At 40.7% G+C, this 17,540-nt stretch overlaps 1 protein-coding gene across 7 annotated transcripts in view; it reads right to left on the bottom strand.

Annotated features, from left to right (window-relative positions):
* SPoCk (secretory pathway calcium atpase) overlaps positions 1 to 17,540 on the bottom strand; it is a 60,079-nt gene that overhangs the window by 28,781 nt on the left and 13,758 nt on the right. For 3 of the 7 annotated variants that reach the window (XM_053792537.2, XM_053792538.2, XM_053792535.2), the window contains exons 2-3: positions 14,998 to 15,051; positions 129 to 404 (exon numbers count right to left, since the gene is read on the bottom strand). In XM_053792537.2, coding sequence (XP_053648512.1) covers positions 129 to 404; positions 14,998 to 15,030 — 309 coding nt within the window. In that variant the 5' untranslated portion in view covers positions 15,031 to 15,051. Of the gene's footprint in view, positions 1 to 128; positions 405 to 1,592; positions 1,746 to 14,997; positions 15,052 to 17,540 lie in introns of those variants that run through there. The other 4 variants (XM_053792539.2, XM_053792533.2, XM_053792534.2 and 1 more) reach the window with 2 other exon arrangements.

Here is a 17,540-nt window from a genome sequence, read left to right on the forward strand (position 1 = left end):
TGAGTAACATACAATATGTTTAATATCTGGATCAGATAGAAAAAAATTATTCATAAGGCTAGGCTTGCCTGTAACATCTACCAGTTATATTCATATACTATATTAGTAGCATTTTGTTTGAATCTTACCTGGCCCAAATATTTTTTCCAGAGGGGATCATCCACTGCCTCAGAGAATTCGTTGTAACCAACTAGCTGTCTACGATTCAGAACCTCTCGGGAAGAGATACCAAGATTGGGATCTGTGTGCAGAACCCGGGAAATCTCTTCCCAAGGCAAGCCACCCCCTTCCCGTCCACTCAACCACATCCCAGACACACCACCAGTGTCTGGAGTGGTAGACGGCACTTCCAATATTGTATTTTCGGGCGTGGAACAGGAGGAAGACAAGACCCCAGGCCCTTCCTATAAATATTACGTGCATTTATATTATAAGGATTAGCCCAATTCATGAAAAAATTATAAAAAAAAAAAAAAATTCTTGTATGTGTCACAATGCTGCATTAACCAAAATTTTTATTAACACATCACTGGTTAAAGAATTTTGCATTAAACCCATAGGAATCATACAGCAGTCAGGAAAGGGAAGGTGCAATAATTAGGTTTGATCCAGGGATAGGACGGGTTCTTCAGATCAAGAATCTTTCACTGGCATCAAGGTGCCCCTATGAAGCTGTTATCCAGTGGAACTCTTCTCTTAGGAAAAAAAAAAAGTTGGTCAGTAGGCCACCAGCAGCAACAGTCTGGTTGACCAGGCAAGCACCAGACAAGGCTAGCCCAAGGCTAGGCTCTGGGTATAGAAAAACCCCCAAAACTCAAAGGTATACCTGAATCAAAATACTGTATACCCTTCAAACATTACTGCTTCTATACCTTGTGGAATTTTATTGCTTCACCAACACAGGAACATATTTGGCATACAGAAAACCTGATTTTCAATAAAGCTATAGAAAATAACACATCGATATTAAAAAAAAAAAAAAAAAAAAAACTTATCAAACGGCTTGGCTTTAGATCAGTATGATTCTGTATATCAAATATAACAAGCTCCTGTGACAAGTCACGGAAACAATATGAGAGATACACAGACTGAGTGTTTGTACACCTTACCCAAGTTTGGCTTTATCAAATAATTGGATTTACCGAGTATTGTTTATTTTTAGCTCCGTTAATAGTATTATGTCTAAATCAGATGTATTATTATATTCGTGTGGAAGTCTTAATGTTTTAATACTCAATTTCACCATGCATACACAATTCCTAAAGTGTATATCTTGTATGCTGCTAAAATTATATAAGTAAAAACAACATCAAAATAGCAACAGAAAAATACTTTGCATATTTTTAGTCATATACACGTGTATGTATACACATCCATCTGAATTTTCTTGTTTTCTTAATAGTTCTTATTCTTATTTATTTCCTTTCATCTCCATAGGAAAGTGAAAAAGAATCCTTCCTCCGTAACCCATGAATGTCATAAGAGGCGACTAAAATGCTGCGAGCAAGGTGCTAGTAACCCCCTTCTCCTGTATAAATTGCTCAATGCAAAAAGAAGAAATTCTTTTATAGTGTTCTTCTTTGTCAGGTCACCTTGCCTTCGTGGAAGATGGCCAGTATGTTGAATTCATTTTATTTTTTTTTAGCGAAGACCAGCATCCACCACATAATAAATAGGCAGTGAAGTGTGTTGTCTAGTGTTACCCCACTATGGGGCCCACTGATGGTTATGGGGGCCATCACCACTGCTGCCCAGTCTCAGACCAGACCTCAAACTGGAATGGAAATGTTACAAGAAAAATGACTACTGTATTAACAAAAACACAGAAAAGCAATGTATCTACTGAATGTAGGTCGAAATGTGTAATATTTACCCGTCAGCTCACATATTTGTGGACAGAAAAATAAAAAGAAGACCAGCAGGCCTGCCTGTCAGAGTGCAAAACATTTAATAGGCTTTGATTTTACACTCGTAAGATAAGATAGGAATACCTTCCAGAAAGATGCATACAGTGTACTCACCTACTGGGTCACTCTCCCTGAACCATGAGCTTTATCATACCTGTGCTTAAAGCTATGAATGGATCCTGCCTCCACTACATTGCTTCCCAAGCTATTCCACTTCCTGACCACTCTGTGATTGAAGAAATACTTCCTGACATCCCTGTGATTCGTCTTTATCACACATTATGTTGTAATTATATAACACAATGCATATTTTGCATGGTGAAATGTCAACTCAGAATGCAATTCTTATATTATTATTATAATCAAAAAGAAGCGCTAAGCCACAAGGGCTATACAGCGCTGCAGGGTAGGGAAGGAAGCAAGGGAATTGGATGGCAGAAGGGAGGGGGGATGATCAGCAGGTTACAGAAAACAGCGGGGCAGGGGATAGTACGGGGGTAGAGGGTAGCAAGAGATTCAAGTAGAAAGGGCTGAAAGTATCAGAATTTGTGTAGTAAGTCAGTCGTTGTCAAAAAGTCAATGAGAGAGTCCGGATGAAAGGTGGGTCCATCAGCGAGAAGGGAAGGTAAAGAGAGAGCAGCGGGGCGAAGACGACGACAGAGGTAAATTCTGCGTGCTCGTTGATAAAGTGGGCAGTCCAACAGAATGTGGCTGACTGATAATGGAGCTTGGCAATTCTCACAGAGAGGAGCAAGACGCCTCTCCATGAGATATCCATGAGTAAGACGAGTATGGCCAATGCGAAGACGGGAGAGAGTAGTCTCCCAACCTCGACACTGGTGATAAGAAGACGGCCAGTAACCTATACTCGGTTTAATAGACTGAAGTTTGTTGCCGAGCATAGTAGACCAACGTTGTTGCCAACGGGTGTGAAGGTGGGAAGATATTACAGCAAAATAGTCCGTACATGGAATACCTCTATAAGAAACTGGTAGGTCATGTACTGCTGACCGCGCAGCAGTGTCTGCCTGTTCATTGCCCTGTACGTCAACATGACCAGGGACCCAACAAAAAACAATATCTTTATGCTTGGTAAAGATGCGGCGTAGCCAAAGTTGGATACGGAGGACTAAGGGGTGAGGTGTATCAAATTTTTGTATAGCCTGTAAAGCACTAAGGGAGTCTGAGACAACCACAAATGATGACACAGGCATAGATGCAATACGGATAAGTGCTGTAAGGATGGCATATAATTCAGCAGTAAAAATACTAGCCGAAGATAGTAAATGCCCTTGTACGACGCTGTCCGGAAACACTGCTGCGAATCCTACGCCGTCAGAAGACTTAGAGCCATCTGTGTACACAGCAATGGCATGAGAATGAGAGTGAAAGTGGTCAAGAAAAAGAGAGCGGGAAGCGACCGTAGACAGTTGGGCTTTCGAGCAAGGGAGGGAGAAAGAACAGACTCGAACAGCTGGAACTTCCCAGGGGGGTAGGGAAAAGTGAGATGCTACATGTACATAGAAAGGTGGTAGTTGAAGAGAAGACAAGAGCGAATGAAGGCGAAGAGAGAAGGGACGGAGTAAGCAGGGGCGGCGAACAAATAAAGAATGTCTACTAATATCAGTGACCATTCTATAAATGGAAGGATTGCGGAGATCATGAGAGCGTACATAGTAGCGCAGGCAATGGGCATCACGGCGATCGGATAAGGATGGAACGTTCGCTTCTGCATAGAGGCTTTCGACAGGGGAAGAGCGAAAAGCACCAAGGCATAAACGTAATCCTTGGTGATGAATAGGGTTAAGGCTAGAGAGAGTAGCAGGAGATGCCGCTGAATAGATCTGGTCACCATAATCAAGTTTCGATAAAATAAGGGTGGAATGTAGGTGAAGGAGGGTTCGACGATCAGCTCCCCACGAAAGATGAGCAAGGGTTTTAAGAAGGTTCAGCCGGCTGTGACAAGTTGCCTTCAGAGAGGTAATGTGAGGTTTCCAGGATAACCTACGATCAAAGAGGAGGCCCAGAAACTTGACTGTATCACGTTCAGGGATACGGGAGCCATAGAGGTACAAAGGATGATCGGAGATGACAGAGCGTCTAGTGAAAGTGATTTGGTGGGTTTTAGTGCTGGAAAATTTAAACCCATGTGTGGTGGCCCAATTGGAAACACGGTCGACTGCATGCTGGAGAGAAACTGTAAGGAGGTGACAGTCAGCGCCTGCACAGGCAATAGCGAAGTCATCAACATAGAGTGATGACCAAATATTTGATGGAAGACTAGAGGCCAAATCATTAATAGCAAGGAGAAAAAGTGTTGTGCTCAGAACACATCCCTGGGGGACACCTTCAGCTTGGATAAAGTCCGGGGAGAGCACATTATTAACCCGAACACGGAAATGCCTGTCAGTTAAAAAGTTCTTAAGGAAGGATGGTAGATTGCCTCGAAGGCCTAAGGAGTGGGCTTGGGCTAAAATATTATACCTCCAAGTTGTGTCATATGCCTTCTCAAGGTCAAAAAATATGGCAATAACTGAGTGGTTATTCGCAAAGGCATTACGAACATACGTATCCAAGCGCAGTAAGGGGTCTATGGTAGAACGTCCCTTACGAAAGCCATATTGACGAGTGGAGAGACTGTTGTGTGTCTCTAAATACCACACTAAACGTCTATTTACTAGACGTTCCATTACTTTGCAAACTGCACTGGTAAGAGCAATGGGACGATAGTGGGAGGTTTCATGTCCCGTAGTGCCTGGTTTGCGGAAAGGGAGAACAATGGCGGATTTCCACAGCTGTGGAAGAACTCCTTGTGACCAAATAAGATTGTAAAGGCGTAATAGGACTGCAAGGGCTGACTGATGTAAATGTTGTAGCATACAAATATGAATGTCGTCGGGCCCAGCTGCCGATGATCGACAAGCTGAGTGTGTTGCCTCCAGTTCTTGAAGTGTAAAAGGCACATTATACTGTTCTTCTCTGAGAGAAGAAAAGTCCAAGGGTGCTAACTCTCTGGCAGACTTTGAGGAAAGAAATGAGGGGCATAGATGGAGTCCCTGAGAAATACGGACCAGATGATTGCCAATTTCATTGGCAACATCTAGTGGGTTTGCTATATCAACACCGGCAACCCGCAGAACAGGAGCCGGGTCAGGAGAATATTTACCACTCAGTTTTCGTACTTTTTTCCAGACTGCACTCATAGAGGAAGCAGAGGTGATGGTGGAGACATAATCTCGCCAGCAAGTGCGTTTAGCGTCACGGATGACACGGCGAGCGATCGCACGCTTCTGTTTAAAATCAAGGAGTCGCTCTGTGGTTCTATTGTACCGGTACCTGCCCCATGCAGCGCGTTTCAAACGTACTGCACGAGCACAAGCAGGAGACCACCAAGGCACGCATTTCTGAGAATGCCTGCCCGAAGTTTGGGGTATAGAATGAGAAGCTGCGGTGAAAACGGAGGACGAGAAGAGGTGTAAAAGCTCATCGATAGAGGACGAAGAAGGAACCTCTTTAAAAACAGTCAGGTGTGAGTAAAGGTTCCAATTTGCCCGATTAAATTGCCAGCGTGGGGTGCGAAGAGGTGGCGAATATGAAGGGGAAGTAAGAATGATTGGGAAATGATCACTGTCATGTAAGTCCGGGAGAACAGACCAAGTGAAGTCTAATGCGGCGGAGGAAGAGCAAACTGAGAGATCGATGCAAGAGAGAGTATGAGTCCGAGGATCAAAATGGGTGTGAGTACCTGTATTTAAAACATGGAGGGGGTGGGTGGCAAGAAAAGCCTCTAACTGAATTCCACGGGAATCACAGTGAGACCCCCCCCAGAGGAAATGGTGGGCATTAAAATCACCAAGTAACAGAATCGGTGGCGGTAGTGACGAAACAAGGAAGGCAAAATCCGGAATAGATAATGCCCGAGAAGGAGAGAGATATAAAGAACAGAGCGTATACCACCTATGTAAGTGGATACGGGCTGCTGTGTAATGCAGCGAAGTATGAACAAATAGCTGATGGTACGGAATATCAGTGCGGAGAAGAAGGGCACTTTCATTAAAGGTCCCATCAGGAAAAGGATCTGAAGAATACAATAAATTATAGCCTGAGATGTGAGAAATAACAGCAGAGTGTAATTTTGGTTCCTGTAAGCAAACACCAACAGGGGCAAACTGGGAGAGTAACATCTGAAGCTCACCCCGATTACCCCTGAGGCCACGTATATTCCACTGTAAAAAGGCCATGATTGGCAATGATAAAGATACTTGAAATCCGCAGGTAAGGGTTCCTACGGACTAGAAGGGTTAGAAAAGTCCACATGCGGAGGCAGTGGAAAATGTTCAAGCAGCGAAGGAACGGTGCGCTGTGAAGAAAGGAGTTGCGCAGATGGAGCAGAGGAGAGAGAAAGAGCGGAAGGTGGATCAGTGTCCATTGATGGTTTGGTCTCTGCAATATATTCAGAGATTGCTTCAAGTGTTTCGGAATTCAGAGATGTCGTACGGGAGACAATATTGGGAATGGTAGGGGGAGGATGAGTAAAGATTGGAACTGTATTGGACTGTACCAAAGTAGGGGGGGGGCGAAAGGGTGGAGGGAACTGGAGAAGCATGGCAGGGGACAGAAGAGACAGGAACCTGGGAGGTGGCAGAAGAGGAAGAAACTTGGGAGGGAACAGGGGAGGAAGGTACATTACGAGGAGGAGGGTGAACCTCTGCACTTGTAACTGAGCCAGTGAGAGGGGAAGAACTAGGAACAGAGACAGGGAGGGTAAAATGAGGAGGTGGAAGATGGGTAGGAGGTGTTACCGGACCTTTTTTTGACTTTTGAGAAGTAGAGGGACGATTGGGAAGAGGTGTCGTACGAGGTCTCGTCGATACTGAGGCTTGTAAGAGAGAACTCGAAGAAGCGAGATTAGACTGAGGCGTTGAAGTAGGGACGTCTGAGCCGAGGACAGCAAAAGGATTAGATACAGGAGTGATTATGGGAGAGGTAACCACAGAGGTGGGTGTAGAAGATGGGATACCAGAAGTGGGGGGACGTTTTGAAACACGGGAATAAGAAACACGTGGGAGTCTCCCTTGGAGGCGGAGATGAGAAACTGCCATGGCATAAGGGAGACCTTCTGTCTCTTTGAGGTAACGGATTTCCCGCTCGTTTAAATAGACCTGACAACGGCGAGAGTACGAAGGGTGAGCCTCATGACAGTTAAGGCAAGAGGGAGATCGATTGCAAGACGTATTAGAATGGTCATCGGCACCACAGACTGGGCATTCGGCGATAGATCTGCAATATTTCGCTGGATGGCCAAATCGCCAGCAATTTCTACACTGTTGTGGTGTAGGGATCACCTTTCGAACTTGTAACCGATGTCCTGCTATATAAACTGAGGATGGGAGTTCTCGGCTGTCAAAAGTTAAACGAGCCACATTGCTAGGGTATCGTCTCCGCCCACGGGCAGGAAGAACGTAAGTGTCTACCTTGAGGATTGGGAGATCTTGGAGTTCCAGCTGTTCTAGAATGTCGGTGCCACATGTCTGGAAATTTTGTTGAACTATGGTATGGGGCAGAATAACGGTACCACTACAAGAATTGAGGGAATGATGTTTTTCAAGGGTGACAGGAACAGTATCTATATGGGAAAGACGAGAGAGCTCACGAGCCTGGGTAGCATTCTGTACGGTAATGATGCGCGTACCGCTCTTAAGAGCATGAAAAGAAATATCTTTACCAACATGGCGTAGGAGTGCCTTGCCAATACTATGGTCAGAAAGATAGGCAGTAGAGGAAGTTGGTCGTAAAGTGAAGAATTTAGTCCACTGTTCAGTCTGAAACTGAGCGTGGAAAGGTAGTGAAGGACGTGTCGATCGTTTCTGAGAAGAACGAGAAGGTGAAGGTGGAGAAGTATCATCAGCAGGTAATTGTCGTTGACGTTTAGGCGTGGGACCAGAGTTGGTCCGACGTGGAACGGGTCGGCGATTTGAAAATTGCCGCACCGTAGAGGGAGAGGCCGGAAGCATAGTCAGAGGAGAGCGAAGGTCTGATAAATCGAAGGAGTCAGTCGAGGCCTCAGTACCTGAAGCGGGTGAGGAAACAGCACCGGCAATAGGTACAGAGGCATGAGGAATGTCTGAAGAGTGGTCCAAAGACGAGGCGGGGTCAGAACGGGGTGCGGTATCAAGAAGGGGCCCGGGGGTACCAGGTTCATGGACTAGGGCTGCCATGGTTAGGTTACTTCTTTCTTTTTGTTTTTAAGAAAAAAAAAGAAAGAAGAAAAGAAAATAAAAATAAAAAAAAGAAAAAAAAAGGGGGGACCGGGGAGGGATAGTTCCTAGGAGGAATGAAAGGGCCAGAAATCTCCCTCCGCGCCCAAGAGGACTCGACACCGCTAGTAGCGCAGATGCAGCATGGAATCCGTGCCATACCCTACCCTTCATGCCAGTAAACCAGCAATCTGGGATAGCAACCTCACATCTGCCGAGCTACCTCGGTGGACAAAAGAGAGGGCGGCCGGATATCCGCCACAAAGCATACCTCCTTCAGCCACCACCCCCGGAATCCGAAAGGTGGCTTCCAGAGATACACCCGTCGCCCAAAAGACACCCAAAGCTACTCCGGGATACCGGAGAGGGATCGGGACATCCCTAGGCAATCCAGATTCCACGGCAAACTACGCCACCGCCAAGAAACCTCAACGGAATGGGATGGACCCCGGTGTCCTTTCCCCTACCTAGGAACTAGCGCGCCTGTGGGAGAAATCACGAAGGCTAAAAAGAGGAAGGGCAAAAGGGAGGGGTGAGGAGGAGGAGGAGGAATGGAAAAAGGGGAGGATGGGGAGGATGGGATAGGGGAGGGGAGAATGGGGGGTAATTAGGTTCGGTCTGAGGAAGAAGACCGACAGGCAATTCTTATAAAGATTTAAGTACCCCAACCTCCCTTTTTTTAACACTTTCTTTGACTGAGGTGGAGTGGGGAATACCCAACCTATTTATTACTGGAAAAAAAGTTATGCCAGTTTGCCCTCAGTCATGACCTCTCTTGTGATATTCTGTATATACAATACATGTATATAAAAGATAGAAGGTACTGTATTGAAAACTGTATATAAAAATCTACTGTAATGTATACAGCTACAAGTCCACAGAGCAAATGTACAATGTTGGTGTTACATTGATGTAAGTTGCACAGGTGAAAACTACCATACAGCGAACTCTTGCATGCACTACCATACATGCAAAACCCATAGTATGCACACCATTTTGCATTTAATATCCACTATTTTATGATTACAGCATCTAAACAGAATTTATTTTCTGAAGGTGAGAATGGGTTGTGAGCAATACAGCTAAACACCCTAAGTGGAAAAGCTTAGTGTATCAGGAAAACAAGATAAGCGTACCTTCTGCCAGTGGGCTGTGGAGAGGAAAATGAAAAACTTGATTCATATTCAGAGCAGTTTAATAGTAAAGTAGAGGAGTAAAAGAATAAGACAGATTACAAAAGATGACAACACTGACAGAGAAAGTGGACAACATTAGCAGCAGTCTCTAGAGGACAAGTTTTTGAGAGGAAATTGGACAACTATGTGATCATCCAGGTTGTGATGCCTATGTAGGCCTGCAGGCCACTAACAGAAACATCCTGGATGACGAAGCAGTCAATAAAGAAGTCTGGTTTCAGGTCAGGTTGTGGAGGTAGAAACCCACTGAAACTAGTCACAGTCAAGATATGTTACTATGCCAGATTATTATATTCATAGGAAACCATTATCCCTATAGAGGTCATACAGTATGTAGGGAATGGGAGGTAAGTTTGATTCAAGGTAGAGTAGTAGTAGTTCCAAGTCCCTGAATCAAGAGCCCTTCACCATTATCATGGCACCTCCTGTCTTTCCCTTGAAGAGCGGGGTGTCAGGAGCCAGAGCCAAAAAATAGCAAGTCCTCTTACACGCTGAAGCTTCATGCAATTACCATCTGTAGTAGAGCACAGTGAAGGTGACTTGATGGCTGCAGGTCACTGAAATATCCCTGTCAGAAATGAAACTACTTTCCTTCAAATTAATTGAGGTCTTATGATAGGTAAATGTACACAGATGCAACTAATATGATATTTTACTGTGGAAATGATTCACTCTCCAGCTTTGTAAATCTATTACGGCTTGACAAAACTCCTGGAGAGTGAAGTGTTGCCACAATAAAATGTCGCATTAGTTGCATGTGTGTCCATTTACCTAACATTTTGTTGGTAATTCTACCATTACTACTAATTTAGGTCTTGCTGCATAATCAAAAAATTAGCTGTTCTTATGTGGAGTCATTAATTCCATGGGCATCTTCTTCCTTAGTAGTAGACAAGCTAATTTGAACAGCTGCAAAATTTAAATACAAAATTATAAGCTCAAATTATGCTAGAACACTCAGCTTAGAGGCACATGCACTACAGAAAACGATGCACAAAGATTGGACAGCAAACTAGCAATGGTGCATAGTGAGACACTTTAGAAGAGCAGTACAGCATTATGTAGTAAATTAAACAGAAAATTAAAAGCATTTCTAAAAATGCCTTAAAAAAAAAAGCAATGGCTAAACTTAAATGTTAAAGTATAAGTTGAGTGTTGTACAGTGCATAAAAATAAAATCAGGTAAGAAAATGTGATATAATACAAAAATTGCACGAAACTATGATTTCACTTCATATACAATCTCTCCTCACTTAACAACGGAGTTCTACTCCTAAGACCATGTCAGTACGTGGGTTTATGTCAACCATCTTTGATATTGTTTTAATGTTGCATGTGCACCATTTATAACATTTTTAGTTTATTTTCAAATGTTTATACAATAGTGTAATGTTTATTGTAATAAACAGAATAGAGGAAATCAGCTCTAATATACATCATTTAGGTATGCATGCTGATCAGAAAGCCCGTTGTAAGTCTGAGTCGTCGGTAAGCGAGGAGAGGCCGTATTACACACATGAAAATTCATAATGTATAAAATGTTGTAAGGAATAATAAAAGTAAATTAAAAAAATAATAAACTAACAGATAATTTAAGAACAGCACATGATGAAGGTAACAAGAGACACAAGTTCGCTGAACTTGGTTGTGGAGGAAGAAGGACAGTGCCTGCACCTTGGGTACGCTGCAGTTCAGAATAGTTTTAGTTGTGACATCCATGAACAGCTATTAAATAAATAACAATTAATGTGCTTCTTTGGGGTACTACCTTAGTGAAAAATGGCCGGTACACCTAAAAAATTCACAGGATTTATTTTCTATTCTAATCATGCAACTCTACATACAGTCGCATGATAAAAAAAAAGGAAACTGAACAAATTGGATGCAAGTACAGTAAATGGTATTCTCTTTATAATGTGAATGGACACTTGGTTCTTATCTGGTGTAAGGTACAGACATGACCACCAAGATCCTGCTGTTCAACATGTATGGACACCGCCCAGTTACTGTTCTGTGAAAAAGCATTAATTGAAAATCATTTTCCCATGCACAGTGTAAAACACATTCCAACGATAAAAGAAGCCATCAGAATGATACAAAAAATTATAAAAGACCACAATAAATATGGATAACACTTTATACTCTCAAACAGCAATGTAAATTTTCTGTTTTTACGACATCTTCAGACACCGATCAGCCGTGTGTAATGTGGATGTAATAGCTTGAGTGGTCGATACAATATCTCATAGCTACCATCACACCACCCTGCTTCAACTACCTAGGTCTGCACCACACCATCTCACAGATGCAAACATTTACACTACCCACCAGTGTGTACCTCATAAATAAATATTTATCAGCTGATGTGAAGCTTGACACCCCATTATCACCCAGCTTAAACTACAGTTACAACCAACTGATGTGAAGATTGACACCCCATTATCACCCAGCTTAAACTACAGTTACAACCAACTGATGTGAAGGTTGACACCCCATTATCACCCAGCTTAAACTACAGTTACAACCAACTGATGTGAAGCTTGACACCCCATTATCACCCAGCTTAAACTACAGTTACAACCAACTGATGTGAAGGTTGACACCCCATTATCACCCAGCTTAAACTACAGTTACAACCAACTGATGTGAAGCTTGACACCCCATTATCACCCAGCTTAAACTACAGTTACAACCAACTGATGTGAAGGTTGACACCCCATTATCACCCAGCTTAAACTACAGTTACAACCAACTAATGTGAAGCTTGACACCCCATTATCACCCAGCTTAAACTACAGTTACAACCAACTGATGTGAAGGTTGACACCCCATTATCACCCAGCTTAAACTACAGTTACAACCAACTGATGTGAAGGTTGACACCCCATTATCACCCAGCTTAAACTACAGTTACAACCAACTGATGTGAAGGTTGACACCCCATTATCACCCAGCTTAAACTATAGTGATAATCAATCTCTGTGAAGATTTCCCAAATATTTCCACGTTAAGATACTCTTTCAACCAACTAGCGACTGATGACAACACAAACAAACTTACCTAACAAATAAAACATCCCCCTTTCTAACAATTTATAATATAACGAATATTAACTCAAACTGTCCAAACGTAGATCTACGTCCACGTGCAGGGTTGTCTCCAAACGTAGATCCACGTTTTTTTTTTACATGCTTTCAAATAGGGAAAATCAAGGTCAGAGTGTTACGCACATGAACATAGATCTACGTTTGGACAGTTTAAGGGTTAAATGTTCATTACATCGATGGCTGTATTCTATTATAATATTTGCATTATCCTTATTAAATTCGTGGGGAAACGATAAACCCATAGGGAGTCATACAGTGCCAAGATAACAGGCAGGGATCAGGTTTAAGCTGCAGAAAGGGAGAGTAACTCCAAATCCTTGGATCAAGAGCCCTTCACCAGTATCTAAGGTAATTTTTCTTTGAGCTCCTGGTCTTTACACCTCATGGCAGGAATTCTTCATGTTTATCCTTCACAATCACTGGGAAAACTATAGAATATTATATCTGACTTATTATCTTGCCCTCCACTACACCCAACAGCATAACAAAAGCAGTAACCATTGTATAGCCTTACAGTAAAGCCTCAATATAAAGGACAAAATCCACTGGGTAAATTGTACGTTGAACTCCTTTATTTTAAATGTTTATTGCAACATAACTGTAAATTTGTGTACAAACTACTGGTTCAGTCAACACTTATAAACCTCCTTCATATAGTACAAATTTTTTTGTAAATGAGATTGAATAAATACATCCAAAAATTGAGTAACATGTAGAGACCTTCATAAATTTACTTTTTCCAACTGCATTTCCCTCTTCCCCCCCCCAAAAAAAAAAAAAAAATCACTCTATAAGGGAGTTTTTTAAGCGAGCTAACTCTATAGAGTACTACTTAAAAAAAAGTTTTTTTTTTTTTGCTCTTTTGTAACATTCTGATTTAATGGACATTTTGGCAATCCCTACAATTAGTCTGTTATATCGAAGGTTCACTCTAGAAAAGTGAAAGAAATCTCACACGTATATGCACAGTATGTGTATTCAGGTGTGAGTGCAAGCACACTGTGGCTAATAAGAGGAGGGTTAGTAATCTGTGACATTACATGCAAAATCTCAGCATAATTCTGGGTAAATGACAAGCATTTGGAAAGCTATTACAGGTACGTACTATACAATGACGAAAAATTAAGTCACGCTAACATGGCAGGAACAATTCATATATAGGGATCCCAATTCTCAAATCAAAAACCAGAGCATTAAAATTTAGTTAGAAGGCCCATCACTCAAAAAAGCAGAGAAATTTACAACTGCAACAATTGAACAACTCAGATTAAATTCAACATACAGATAAAAAACAAAAATAACAGACATAAGAATAGTACTCAAACTAGAAACACTATTACAGTACTTTATAGTTTCAAAAAAACCTTGGACATTTGGAATCCTGAAATTAATTTGATGGGACACCACCCCTGAAGCCAGGATGACTGGGATTCCTACACAGACATCTCGCACTCTAGGAGAGGAAAATTTTGACCACTCATTGGACTAAAAGGTCATCCCAAGTTTCCTCTAATAAGCGCAGGCTATTTGTGAATAGTAGTGATTGTTACCAAGAGGAATCATGCTAGTGCAGGATCACACATCGTCAACACAGAATCATAACAAACAGGCAGCTTCCATCTCCAGCAATGGCAATAATGACTAAGATGATGCACACTTTCAATGAAATTAAAAGTTAAAAAACAAAAAAAAAGTCACAATAAGCAGTAATCCTCATTTACAACAAGGATGAATATTTCAGTTAAAATTAATAACAGTAGTTTTGAGTTTCTTGAAAAAAATTCAATGAAATTTTGAATATATACTGTACACATACTTTATTGTAAAACTACACAGGGGTCTCCAACTAACACACAGTTGCATTCCAAATGCTCCAAGTTTCAAACTAGCTGTTTTTAACTTGAAATTTCTTTTCATATAAAAAATAATAGTACAAAGTATGGTTTACCGTCACATTTCTGTAACTGTGTTAACATTAACTTGGTAAACCAATTACAGTCGGCTCTCTTATCAAGCTCCTCATTGTATCTTTTTTTTTTTTGTAAATGGAATTTAGAAAGTACATCCAAAAGCATACAGCATGTGGAAAGTCTTTCATAGTATGGACTATTCATTTGGATTTACTTTTTCAATTGTATTTACAAAGATTCATACAACATATATTGAGGTGCTTTATAAGGGAGCACACTGCATTTCTATACAGTGTATTTCTTATATACTGTATCTCGTTTTTTCAGTGAGGATGTTTGTAACTAAAGTTTTAGCTAGTTAGGGACCACCTATGTCAGATGCTAAGTTAGTGTAAAGCTCAGCACAGTCACTATATAAGAGTGTATGTACTCTCACTATGTAAGAGTGTAGAGTACTCTCACTATGTAAGAGTGTAGAGTACTCTCACTATGTAAGAGTGTAGAGTACTCTCACTATGTAAGAGTGTAGAGTACTCTCACTATGTAAGAGTGTACAGTCTTAGTCATTATGCTCAAGAGAGAACTCCAAGCTACTATACACACTGAGGTATGTAACTTACATCCTCCGTTTGTTTCTCTTCTGCCTTACTCATTATTGAAGAGTATCAATAAACCTACAAGAGAAGTGCAAAATTACAGAATTAGATAAAATGCACAGAGAATACTACAGTCACAAGTAAAGCAAATTACCTAATAAGCAGAGACCGAGATTTATGATACTGACATCATTATTTTTATTTTATTATTATTATTATTATAATATTAATGGAGAAGGGGTCATACAGCACCTGAAGAAGGTACAGTAATCAGGTTGGAACAAAGGAGTGCAGGGGTATCACTAATTCTCTGGATCAAGAGCACTTCACCAGCATCAAGGCACACCCATTGAAGGGAATAATGTCAACACAGATGCTACTTTAGGGTTATTCCAGATTAAATTTAAACCTCAGTAATTGTTACTGACGGGTGGTCTAAAAAGAGATGTGAGCATATGCTAGGACAACTTGGTCTTAGGACCAATATTTTCTAATAAATATGTCCGAATGTTTGCTCACGTGTATTTTTAAACCAACCCTATTCCAGAGTATATGTGATGAACAAATCAAAACATCAACACTAGGGCAATAATATTTTTAACTGATTACAATGACCTATTATTCACAGAGTATTAATGCAACTGATAAGTGTTCTGATCAAGAGAACTTCCTTACTGAAAGTACTGATCTTTTCTGCTGAGGAATAAAATCCGTATATACAGTAAGGCCCCACTTATACGGGAGGTTAAGTTCCAGGCTACTGCCGGAATGCGAACATCACCGGAAAGCAGAACGCCATTTTTTCCATTTATAAATGCCAGACAAGACGTTCACACTAACTTATATTAAGTTAGCAATAGAACTAGGCATTAAAAAACACAACAAAAAATAAAATACATACTACACAGTACACTCATTATTTACCTTAAAATATGTGTAGTCTTAATGCAGGAAAAGAGGTGAGTAGTATATATTTGTAGGAAGTCAGGTGTTGGTAGCTGGTAGATATACGATATTTAATGCAGCCTAGTGCCGTATTATTACTACCGACATACCTTGTTCATTGCGTTAAATCCTTTCTAACAACTACCTTCAGATGCCATCATAAATGAAGGGAGAAGTAATGAGAATTCATGCCGAGAATTGTAAACAAAAGCGCAATGTGTTAGGGGGAGCAACTGGGCCAAATGCAGATTTATACACGTTTTCTCTGGTGCTGGACCAAAGAAAACGTAATGACCTATAATAATAATAATAATAATAATACATAATCATATTTATGTGAAGTTTATTGTACTGTGGGTGTATGTATCATGTCTATATGCTATGTAACATGTTTCTTATATAATTTTGAAGAAAATATCATAGATGGATTAATGAAAATGTCTATATTAACAAAATAAGACATTTAACGTGCCCAAGAGTGATTATTATTACGTACTATTAGTATTATTACTATGGCATTAAGACTTGAGGGACCCTCTTAGTGATTTTAATGTGTACCTGCATGCCAGCACCGCGTGTAAGTATATTTAGGTACAGGTACATAATTATAATTATCAGAGTACATATAAAATATGCAATAACTTTAAAACACTTGAAATTTTGGAAAGTTTCCAGACATAATAGAGAGGTGCTCATGGAAAATGTAAACAAATTGGGTGGGGCGCGCCATATTACAAAGACAGAGGGAGCCGTATAGGGAGTTTTGGTCATAATTTGAAATTACCATAACAGTGGAATGCCGTAAAGCAGGGCCCTACTGTACTGTACTGTACAGACAGCTTTTACTGCTATAATAAAAGCTACTTCCACATTCGTCTTTTATTCCATTCTGTCGGCATCTTACCCTTGTAGCCTTTTCAACCACAAATCCATTACACAACACTAACTTCAAATTTTTTAATTATCACCCCATCTTAGAAACTGACTTTTTTTGTTTAACAAGCTGACTGTCTCCCACCGAGGCAGGGGTGACCCAAAAAAGAAACACACACTTTTGTCTTTCCTGCCAGAGTTGTCGTAATAAATTTTTAAAATTTTAACTGTTCAACCTAGTTGAATGGCTATACCCCTGCCTGTGGTCACAGGTATCTGCAGATCACTTCTCAAGTGAATATCCCAGTAAAACTAACTGATGGAAATCGTAACATTAATAAAAATGACAGACCCATATCTTCTGTGCACAAAAATTAAGCAGTGTCAAACCAGCCTGGTTGAAATCTAATGTAACATAATCCTACCTAATGATGGAAAGTAACAATAGGCAAATTTATATTATTTAAAAATGTTTAACTGCAACATTGAATTGTATATTCAATTTGTGCTATTTACATGCAGATATTAGTCATAAAAAATTAGCACCATTTCAACCTCTATCAAAATCCTCCCTGCCAACTAGACCAAGCTGTCAAGTGCTGATGACAACAAGGTTAAAGAAAGTCAAAGAATGAATACTGTACATTAAATACCCCTGGTCAATAACTGGCTCCACTTCTCTAACAATGTGTAATAAAACATCAGTATTATACTTGCAAGCACAAACATCAGGCCAAATACATCTAATT

Source organism: Cherax quadricarinatus, chromosome 81 (genome assembly GCF_038502225.1).
Source record: "Cherax quadricarinatus isolate ZL_2023a chromosome 81, ASM3850222v1, whole genome shotgun sequence".
Classification (NCBI taxonomy): Eukaryota; Metazoa; Arthropoda; class Malacostraca; order Decapoda; family Parastacidae; genus Cherax; species Cherax quadricarinatus.